General features: G+C 37.9%; 1 protein-coding gene across 1 annotated transcript in view; it reads left to right on the plus strand.

Annotated features, from left to right (window-relative positions):
- Nucleotides 1-9,732, plus strand: part of CCDC93 (coiled-coil domain containing 93) — a 41,881-nt gene extending 32,149 nt beyond the window's left edge. The window contains exons 19-23 of the mRNA XM_015820284.1: nucleotides 1,779-1,861; nucleotides 3,960-3,997; nucleotides 6,386-6,470; nucleotides 7,976-8,089; nucleotides 9,503-9,732. Of these exons, the coding sequence (XP_015675770.1) occupies nucleotides 1,779-1,861; nucleotides 3,960-3,997; nucleotides 6,386-6,470; nucleotides 7,976-8,089; nucleotides 9,503-9,556 (374 nt within the window). The 3' untranslated portion in view covers nucleotides 9,557-9,732. The remainder of the gene's footprint in view (nucleotides 1-1,778; nucleotides 1,862-3,959; nucleotides 3,998-6,385; nucleotides 6,471-7,975; nucleotides 8,090-9,502) is intronic.
- Nucleotides 9,733-11,273: the final 1,541 nt, after the last annotated feature.

Genomic DNA, 11,273 nt, shown 5'->3' on the forward strand with positions numbered 1-11,273 from the left:
CTTATTTCTCTCCAGAACAGATGCCTTCTTTTCTTGGCTGTGCTTAATGTAGTGAATGGATGATTTAGGAGAATTCTACCTTTTGCCTGCCTGATAGATACTTAAACGAGCATTGCAAATCATTTAGAATAACCATTTTTGCTTTACAAGCTGAGGCTTTGTCACTTCCAATAAATTTATGTGAGCTACAATTCACAGAATGTTGATTTTATGTTAAGATCTATTGCCTGGTGCTTTGAGACTGGCTGATTACTTGCCAGCTTAGTTTTTTTTCCTTTTTGTCAATTTTTTATTTTATTTTATTTACAACGTTAAAATACAAACTCCAAGAAAGAAAAAAATACAATAACAGAGCCAGACAAGACTATATATAAGAGGAGAATATAGGACAATATGAGAATGGGTAGGAAATAAATCAGGACTAGATATTTGGGGTTCTAATACAAATCCATTATAACAATCATGGATGGTTTTCATAACAGAAAAAAGTTGCAGCCATAGTCTGATGCTTAGTCCCAAATTTGGGATATCATAATTGGAGTTTTTAACATTTTTTAGATTGTTCAAAATTTATGATTTTACTAGCAGGTTTCTTTAATAATTTGATGAATATATTATAAATTGCCTATAAAGTTTAAATGCAATCATTTCAAACGAGTTGTTTAAGATTGGGGGAATTGCAAAACCCATGGTATAGACCAGCATTCCCCAACCTTTCCAGGTTGGCAGCCCAACAAGGGTGGGGGTGGAGGAAGGGAAGAGGGGATGGTTTTGTGTGAGGGGAAGGTGTGTGTGCGTGCGCACACAGCTTCATTTGCTTGGTCACTGCTCACGCGAGTGGGGCTGTGAGCACTGCCACCGGCCACTTGCAAGAGTCGGGCTGCGAACGCATGTGAGCGTGTCAGCTCCCCACTCATATGGCCCACAGGTTGGGAACCCCTGGTGTAGACTAAGGATACAATTTAATAATACTCTGTTTTGGAAACAGAACTAGGAACAATTACACCACAAATGGATGCACTTCTAAACACAGGCACCAGGGGAATGCCTGCTGAAATTGATAACCCATACAGTTGCTCTCTTAAATGGAATGGTTTCATTAGATCCCATTCTGAACATTTAAGTATAGAAAGGGTGCTATTTTAATGGTATATACAAATATGAAGAAAGCAGTGGTGATCTGTGAAAAGAAAACATCTTGAATGCATGATTGAAACATCCCTTTAACATAATGGATCAAAACACTACAAAAGTGAATACAAACTTTCAGTCCTGATAATCATCATAGTGAACAATAGATTCAGTTAAGATCCTCACTATTCGTTTAACAACCACTGCATTGGCTCAACAACAGCTGCAAAAAGGTCGTAATATTGGGTCAAACATTCTTTCAAATCGCTTTACGATTTTCATGACTTACAACCATAATTGCCAGGTTCAATTACAGTAGTAAATCAGGGACTACTTGTAGGAGACTATCCTTAAAAGATACACAGTATGCTGACTGGGGAATTCTAGGATTTGAAGTCCACATATTTTTAAATTGTCAAAGTTGGAAACCCTGATCTAGACTTTTAATTCTTAAATGATTTGGGAGCTATTTTACTGTTCATTTTCATCTGTATTTTGAAATAATTTTCCTTGTGTTTTAATTTTTGTTTCAGCATCTTTGAATATTTGTTGGAGTAGAAAGGTGGGCTGTAAACTAAATAAATATACAGTCAGTTGCGGTCTGCTACATTTTTATCTTGTTTTCCTGAATTCTTGATTTTTCACAGTATCAGCAACGCACAAAGAAACAAAGCAGTTTTTTACCCTCTACAACACACTGGATGATAAAAAGGTCTATTTGGAAAAAGAGGTAAGTAAGATTAACAGTAATTTGGGAAAACACAAAGCCTATTTTTTGAGATTGATAATATCATGAAATAACCAAGGCTGCAAATCCTATATTAGCTTATTTAGAACTAAAATATACTTTATGTTTGCTTATTAACAAATTATATTGGGGTACACTCTGAATTTGTAAAACAAACAATCTTTTGCTTAAAAATATTGTTAATGTTGTGGATATAAAGATAGGTTCAGTAATACTGTATTTCTCAGTGAATCAGTGGGTGACTGATGCCCACGGAACGGGACAGTTCGCCACAGCAAATTCACCACAGGACAATTCGCCACGGGACAACTCACCATGGGACAATTCAAAAATTGTATTTAATTCCTCATTTTAGCCATTGTCTGTCCACTGCAGGATGAAGGCCTCTTCCGCATGTTTCCAACCTATCCAGCCCTGAGCTTTCTTTTGCCAACTGGGCCTATAATACTTGCTGATGTCGTCAATCCATCTTGTTTTAGGTCTCTTTCGTGGACGCTTCTTATCAAGTGGGATCCATTCTATGACTGCCTTGATCCACCTGCCATCAGTTCTTCTTCCTATGTGACCATTTCCATTTCCATTTCTTTAATTATTTAAAATAATTTGCAAATTATTTTAATTTTTGTTATTCACATCTCATTTTGTGCCTCCTTTTGCATCCTTCCTTTAATTATTCTATTTCACCATTTCTTCAGTAGTATGCAATTTTTGTTCCACGGCAAGTTGTCCTGGGGCGAGTTGGCTGTGATGAGTTGTCCTAGACCCAAAGTCCACATGCTGGTACAAGGAGGGATAAGAGGATAAGTCTGGATTATGCCATGTAACTGTCAAGCTACCAAACCTACTACCTTTAGGACCGCTGTAATTCTTCTTGCTTGCCTACAGTATGGGAGTAGGGGTAGAGAAAGTTTGGATCCACAGGTGTCCCTTATCAACGTGAGAGCCGAAACTGTTGAGTTGTTTTGGCAAACTGAAGTTTCTTCTCATAACAATTACTGGAAGATGTATTGGACAATGTGACCTGAACTGTCGGATAGAAGAGGGAAAGTTTTACTCTTTTAATTATCTGCTTTCTGCCATTTCCTCAGAGCTAGCTTCCATTCAGTTCTACCAGTTTGTTACTGCCTAAAAAAGTTTACATTAGAGGATGCAATGACTCTGGTGTTTTGCTTGATTGGGCTTTTCAGCCAGAGCATGACAACAACTGTATAACTTATGGTGCTGGTTGAGAATTCTTCTATTTTTTACCTCATAGATGCTGTTTAATTTTGGTACTTCAGCCTTGGAAGAAAACAGATGGAATACTGCCCAACATAATTTGTTTTACTAAGAAATTATTCAATTTGGTCTGCTTTAGCCTGTTCCGCTAACGTATTAGGAGATTAATCCTCTTTCAGTGGAATTCTGTTCTGAGGATGAATCAGTGAATCTAGTATTTTCTGATTCTAAGATTACTAATGATAAACTTTACAGCCTTGTTATCGGAATTCATTCTATTTCTATTTAGCTTGTACCCCTCTGGCTATATATCTGTTTATACTCCCATACCTAGGAACCTTTTAACTTGGTTTTTGAATTTATTCTAGGTTATTTAGGAAAATAAGTGAGAAATTGTTTGTAGTATATTATAGTTACATTTATCTAAATATTTATGTTTATGTTATGTTTATCTAAATATCTGTGCTATTGAACAGTGGCATATTTGTAAATACAATACATATTTGGATATTTGAGACTGTGGTAATCTAAATTTCCTGCCAGCACATATTTTATATAGTGCTGGAAATGTGATAGCATGCAGTATTTGCATTTAATATACCAAGGTAACACAAGGCTGGTTCATAGATAAATATTCTTGCCATAATGATTGCAAGCATGCATGAATAAGCTATTAAGAATTACCTCTCATTTCTTGCAATCCAGGATATGAAGAATTCACATGTTCATTTGCCAGTAATTATGTAATCAGTACTCTATTGTATAATATACAATATTATATAAATCATATATAAATTGCTTTTTAACAAATATATTGCTTGAATGACTATACATGGAAAATCTAATATTTTGGCTTTTTCAGGTTAATTTGCTTAATTCCGTTCATGATAACTTCCAGCAGTAAGTAAACTAATCACATTTTTTTCCTTTGGGCTAAGCATAATTTCGTGACTTCTTGTGTTCAATTTCAATTTAAGAAATACTTTTAAAGCCTTCACATATACATTACAGTATCTCATACTATGAATTATAAAACTCTATCCAATAGTTGCTCGTGCAAAATATACTCCTGCTACTGTTCTCTGAATTTTTAAAGAGTATAGAGAATCAGTTTGGTGTAGTGGCTAATTAGATTAGTGCTGGCCTAGAAACCAAGAGACTGTGAATTTGAGTCTCACTTAGGCACATAAAGGCAGCTGGGTTACCTTGGGCCAGCCCAATCTACCTCACAGGATTGTTGTTATGGGAAAAATAAAAGGAGGGAGGAGTATTAGGAATGTTTGCCATCCTGAGTTATTTATAAAGTAATAAAGGCAAGATAAAAATAGATAAATAAATATGCTATTTGTTGCCTTCCAGGGAGAAATAGAAAATGGTCCTCTAAGTATTTGTTTTTTTTGTTCTTGACTCCTGACACATTGCTATCTCCCAGTTTCTAGCCTGGTGCCACTATCCCAAACTGGCTTTCATGTATTTGTTGTGCTTTAGCAATATTCTTCTGAATATTTTACTTATTTACACATAAATAAAATTGTTTGTCCTCAGGCAGCATGGCTGGTACTAATAACAATGTCAGTTTTGTACATCGTCCAAGAAACCATAAAAAGTTGGTTTGCAGCTATACCACTGAAAGAAACAAGTCCCTAGTCATGTTTGCAGCTAAACCATAATTGGTCGTGGTTGTGTTTGCAAACACACAGAGACTTTTGTTGCAAACAGAAAGATTTCATGGGGTTCCTGAGTGTTAGCCTGCCAGGTTGTCTTGTTTTAGTAAGAGCTCTTTATGCTCATTGAACATAATTTGGAGCACTTGGTAAACCAGGGTCTCAAAGTTAAATCACCATGGGTGGCACATGAGAACTACTTCCATTAGCTGGAAGGTTGCCACACTAAAGCCTCATTATATTTCTGAATTGATACAAAGGACTTTGACAAGTGAAAAATAAAGAGAATGAAAAGTATCAAGCATGCTGTTAATCATACATTTATCAAATTAACAACAACAACAATTCTATTTTCTGTGAAATAGAAACTTGCCATCTGAGTGACCTCTCTCTCAGCCCTAGGCAAAGGCAAACCACTTTTGAAAATGTTGCCAAGAAAACTTCAGGGACGCTGCAGGCAGTTGCCAGAAGTCAAGATAGATGGCTGGCTGGCTGGCTGGCTGGCTGTTTTTCTGGTCTCTTCTTGACTGGAGTGATAGTTTTGTCCCTTGCTTGCTTGTTATCTTTTCCAGTCCTCGCCTTAGACAGGGACAGGGCTTTTTTTCTCATAGAACGCCCAGAACGGAGTTCCGGCATCTTTTTTGGATGGAACATTGTAGGGTAGGCAAGGCGAATTGTATGACGTGTGTGAGTTCCGGCACCTTTTGTTTTACAAAAAAAGCACTGGACAGGGAGTAGTACAGAGGGACGGCCAGACTCCTCCTCTTCAACTACCTCTCCTCGTAGCAGTCCCAATCTCCTGCCTGTCCTCCCTGACCAAATTTCACTTCCACCTTTTCTCTACCTGAAGGCATTACCTGCCATATAGTGTGAGAACAGGAGCTATTTGATGTGACCAGCTTTAAGGTTATCTCTGAGACCACTTAACTATACCCTCCTAGGCTGGGAGACTGAGGCAAGTTATGGGAACCAGACCAGTCCTTACTCTGTTGTGCATCCTGGATTTCTACATGGTGTTCAGTGCCTTTGCTTACCTACAAAGTATTCTGGAGAGCTTCAGAAAATGATTTGATAGCCAGATACGGCAAATGGACTGTAGATTTGAGAGCCCTAAACTTCCAGTACTGCTTTTCAGGATATTATTTCCAAATAATGTTTTAATGAAACAAAGTCTGTATCTTACTTTTCATTCTGAACATTGGTTTATTATCGTCCAAGAATTCATAAGCTTAGGATAACTCCACTGACTATATAAAAACCGAGTTTGGTATAGTGGTTAAAGCATTAAGCCAAGAGACCATGATTCTAGTCTCACTTTAGGCACAAAACTCATTGAGTTATCTTGGGCCAGTCACTCACTCTCAGCCCTAGGAAGCAAGCAAAGATAAACCACTTCTTAAAACCTTGCCAAGAAAACTGCAGGGACTTGTAAAAGGCAGAAAAATAAGACTACATAAAAAGAGTAGAACAAACATATACACATACGCATATATGTATGCTCTCCTTCTTTAACTGTATATTGCTGTAGAAAAATAAAGTGGGCAAAAATATCTCTTTTTTTTTTTTCACTTTTCCAGTCTCAATCTTCCTGTCCACCATCTAAAACATTTGTTTTTCCTTTCAGAGCCATGGCTTCCCCTAGTGCTCGAGACCAATTTCTGAGACAAATGGAACAGATTGTAGAAGGAATTAAACAGAATCGAATGAAGGTTAGATAACCTTTTTCAGATATTTGATATGTGTGCATGTTTCCTTTTTCAAATGTCAGTAGAATTGTTCGCTGGAACTCTTTCAGTTCCTCTAAATCAGACATGTCAAACACAAGGCCCGGGGCCCGGATGCGGCCCGCAAAGTGGTTTCATGTGGCCCACGAAGCCATCCTGGAAACAGTGAGGGAACGGCCCCCGCTGCCTTTGCCCTGGCCCAGGCCAGCTGGGAGCCAATGTACAATTTTGTGGTGGCCATCTATGCTGAAACGTATTCAGTCTTAGCTCCACAAGGCCGTCTGGAAACAGCTTGGTGCCGCAGGGCCAGGCTGGGTGTTTGACCTCGGCTGCCCAAGGCTCTGGGCAGCCCTTGCCACCATCCAGGCCCCCACGCATGGCCTGAGAGGAACAGTGAGGCTCCTCCAGTGGACCATGCCTTGGCACTTGCCCTGGTCCCACCCCCTTCTGCCAGAGACCCTTAGATCTGTCCCACTCATGCCCAGGCCCCCACAGGCACCCTTGACGCGAACGATGTAGAGCTGGCCATGCTCATTCAGTAAGCCACACCTACTCTGTCCATGCCCACCCAGTAGGCCGCACTCACCCTGGCCACACCCACCCAGCCCCCCAAGGGCAACCGCAATGCTGATGTGGCCCTCAATGAAATTGAGTTTGACACCCCTGCTCTAAATATAAACATACTTCAATGTGCTACAGATAATTGAACTAAAACAAACATTTTCAAAGAAGCAAATTTCAACTGAAGGGTTAAGAGCTGTTCAGCCACAGAAAATATTGCCTTGACTGGAGGTATCTGAGGCTGGATAGGGTCTGTCAAAACCTTTACACTGAGTAAGGACAATTCATCTTGGCAAAGGAATTATAGATTCTTGGATTAGATAAAGGCTGTTCAATATACTGCCTGCACCATGTAGTATTTGAACATAATCCCTTGCTGTAAATTAACAAACTGGATGATATTGCAAAGCATTTAGTTTTACTCAAATCAGTTTTAACTGTTGTAGTTCAAAGCAACCAGTGCTTGAATCAAGCACAATCTTCTCTGCTTTGCTCTGGCTAAACTTCATTTGATCCATTGTGGATACAGGTAGGACAGAAACTGCCTATGAGAGAAGAGTAAAAGTCCCTTTGATCTAGATTTTCATATGAATATGGACCGTAAAAGTGGAGCCTCAGAGTTTTTCTTTTTCTTTTTCTTTTTGTAAGCAGAAGGAGCAAGGAAAGTTACAACAGAGTTAGGTTATTGAAGAGTTTAGAGAACTTTATTATGTGATCTTTCAGGGTCTGCCTGTTTTCCCTATTTCCCTGTTTAAAGATTTATAGATTAAGGTGCTGTGGAACAGTAGGTTTTTTTTTGGGGGGGGGGGAGAAAATCCCTGAAAGTTTTAATTTTCTGTTTTTATATATATTGCTTGATTTGGTGTAGTTATTGTGTATTGAATAATGTTGCATAGTGCCATCTCTCTCTTTTCTTTTCCTTACAACAGTTGGAGAGGAAAAAACAAGAAAACAAAATGAGAAGGGACCAGTTTAATGATGAATACTTGGAATTACTAGAGAAGCAGAGACTTTACTTCAAAACAGTCAAAGAATTTAAAGAGGTAAAAGAACTGATATAATTTATATTTTCTCTACTAGAGTTCTGAGCATCTTGCCACACCGGATACTCTACTGAGGTTTAGAAAGGAAAGAACAATCAGCAACATGTGACAGCTATATAATAGACAGTGCACAACCAAAACTTTATTCAGAGATCTCAGGTCATTCCTTAAACTAGCTTTCAATGGTCTTCACAATGGGTTAGGTTAATACAATATGGTTACTTCATGCTACATGAAGAAACAGAAACTACTTTTGATGTTGGTTTACATATTGGTTGGTTTACATTTTAATGATTTTAAACTAGACACAGCTACAAATATTTGGTTTTTAATTGGCTTTTATAGGGAAATGTTTTGTATTGTTTTTAATATTCTGTGAGCCGCCCTGAGTCCCATGGGGGAGAAGGGCGGCATATAAGTTAAAGTATAAATAAATAAATAAAATAAATAAATATGATACATCATAGCTTGATAATATTTTAAAATAGGGTTGCTTTTCAGCAAGGTTTTTGATATCACCATATATTCTTTATCATCTAATGTCACATAAAACAGTCTATGAAATCAATGGAATTTAATATTGGTAGTTAAAAACTAAAAGCAGTGTGTGGGATAGTTGGGTTAATACATTATAATAGACCAGAACTTAGGTTATTATTTGTTGGTTTGATTGATTGATTTCTGTAGCCACCTATCTCAACAAGTGACTTTTGGGTGGTTTTGTTGCTTATCATATAGCCTCAATCCAAACCATTCTGGCTTATAGATCATAGTTCATTATTTAGTGTGTTGTTGACCTCTTTCATCTTGGCTTCTTGACAAGAACATGGATAGAACTCTACAGGGCTCAGGGGGCATGTTTAGGAGAGACAAATCAGAGTAGAAGCCATAATGATGTCATAGGAAAGGACAATTTTTGGACCCATTCCCCCCCCCCCCCGATTCTTATGTTTAGAAAGTGGGAGTGGAACCAATGGATTCGCTCCAACCCCACTGAAAAGTGGGAAAAAAAATGCAAACAAAATGGGATGGGAGGGCTGCATGCAGTCAATGGGTTGCTTATACCTAGTAAAAACTAACCTAGAAAGCACTGTTGTTTAGGGCTACTGTGATATTTCAGAGAGTCTTGTACTTTTCAACATGATTCACACAGGCCAAATTGATCCCCTTTCCATTCCTTCTACCTTTGATCTGTCAAATTCCCTTGCTTCAGATTCTCATGTTCATGGAATTTGATCAAAGCAGACAGCCATCTTGAAACACTAACAATCACTTTTGAGAAGGAGCTTCCATTGAACATGGTGTGAATTACATCTTACTAGTGGTGCCTGGGATGGCAGGTCAAGCATTGTTGTTTATCCTAGATGTCTCTTTTAAGTTTTGAAGACCCACCTGTTTCTTTTGCATCAACAGGAATGCCGCAAAAATGAAATGCTTTTGTCAAAGCTGAAGGCCAGATGTCCCTGAAGAACTTCAGCAGAAGTTTTTTTCCTGTGATCAAGTTCATTATTCCTCGCACGTTTTTCGGTATCATTCAAAAATGTAATCCTCTCTGATATTATCTTTGCACTAGTTAAGATTTCAGTTACAATACACGGACCATGTTTGAAGCAGAGAATAAATGAGTAATGTGTAAAACAAAAGCTTCTAAGTTGTTTGGCCAACTTATCATATTGAAAAAGGGTTTACAGTGATCTGTTGGGCCCTCTTGTGTGCATAAGGAGCAAAACTGAACCTGGAAATAATCCACAGGTAAACTAATGATCTAAAAGGGATTCGAAGCTTACCCTTCTAGGCAATTGTTACTATGTGCGTATATGTTTACTTCATAAAGTGGCAGTCAGGTTCCTTTTTCAATCTGTGAGTCTCAAGCAAGAAAAAATTTACTTAGCCCAAATTGTAGCATTCAACTTTCATTCAGTTGATAGGTACAATAAATATCCTGAATCTGAAATGTCCTATAAGTTAGTAGAGGGCACTTCTGGTGTCATACTGGGGAGAGAATCACTCGCACACCTTCAGACACACACACACGTACACACCCTCACTGTGCAATTAGGATTTAATATTCCCGTATTGTCATTTGCCTTTCAACAGTGGAATTTTGTTTTAAACAGTCTCTATCGATAATAGTGGAAACTGGTTTTGGATAATGCAATTTATTTGAAGGTGGGAAATTGTTTTGACCAACTTGTTTTTTTTCAACAGGGAAGGGAAGTCAAAAGATAGGGAATAGGGAGAAAGGTTTTTAGGACATATTCAATTTCCTGATCTTGTTTCCTTGTATCTGTCTTCCATTTTTCACCTGTGTTGCAACCCATCTGACTTAAATTCTGAGCATTGCTCCTTGTAACATTGTGGAAAGTCATATAACCGTGAAGTTGCTCCTTTGGAAGCTGGTGAAGATCTGCAGATGTTTCTAAATGTATTTATTTACTAAGCAAATGTATATAATTATCCATCTACTAGAAGGAATTGTGGGCAGTGAAAAAAAAAGTTCAGTCTGCACTTACAGGACTGTAGGCAAAACATTCTACCACAGTCGGTATTACCTGTATTCTTCAGTGAGAACACTAATAAAAATAAAATCACATTCAAACTGAGTTTGACTCTGAGTGACTCATTGAGACATGTCCAGGAAGCTTGATAGAGAAATAGTTTTCCAGTTGTTTTTTGAGATGTTTTTTTCAGCTTTCCAGCTTATTCCCAGCCCTGGATTTTATGAAACATTAACTAGATGAGATCCTGTTTATATTTTTAGATCAGCCAAGGTCCACCAGATGTTGCCACTGCTGATGAGAAATTAAAACAGGGAACAATCTATTAGCTCATTTCAACAAGCCTAATTTCTACATTAAACTAAAATGATTTGAGGTATCATTTGTCAGTACAACATTTACTCAAAAGTGAGCTGAAAAGTCTGTAATCCAAGCTTTCAGCTAAGGTCTGAAATACCAGAAAAATAATACCAATTATAAGTATAATTTACAAATCAGTACAATGTTAAGGGCTTCAAAAAGAACTCGGTAAAAGTAAATTGCAATTCCCTTATTAAATGTGGATTCCTTTAGATATCATATTTATTGGTTATTCAAGTTACCTTCAAAAATCCAGACATCCACTAAAGAGTGTCAAACTGGCAGCCTGCAGGCTGGATGCATCACGCGCAAGCCATGCCCACCTC

Source organism: Protobothrops mucrosquamatus, unplaced genomic scaffold, assembly GCF_001527695.2.
Source record: "Protobothrops mucrosquamatus isolate PMUCROS unplaced genomic scaffold, P.Mucros_1.0 scaffold1109, whole genome shotgun sequence".
Lineage (NCBI taxonomy): Eukaryota > Metazoa > Chordata > Lepidosauria > Squamata > Viperidae > Protobothrops > Protobothrops mucrosquamatus.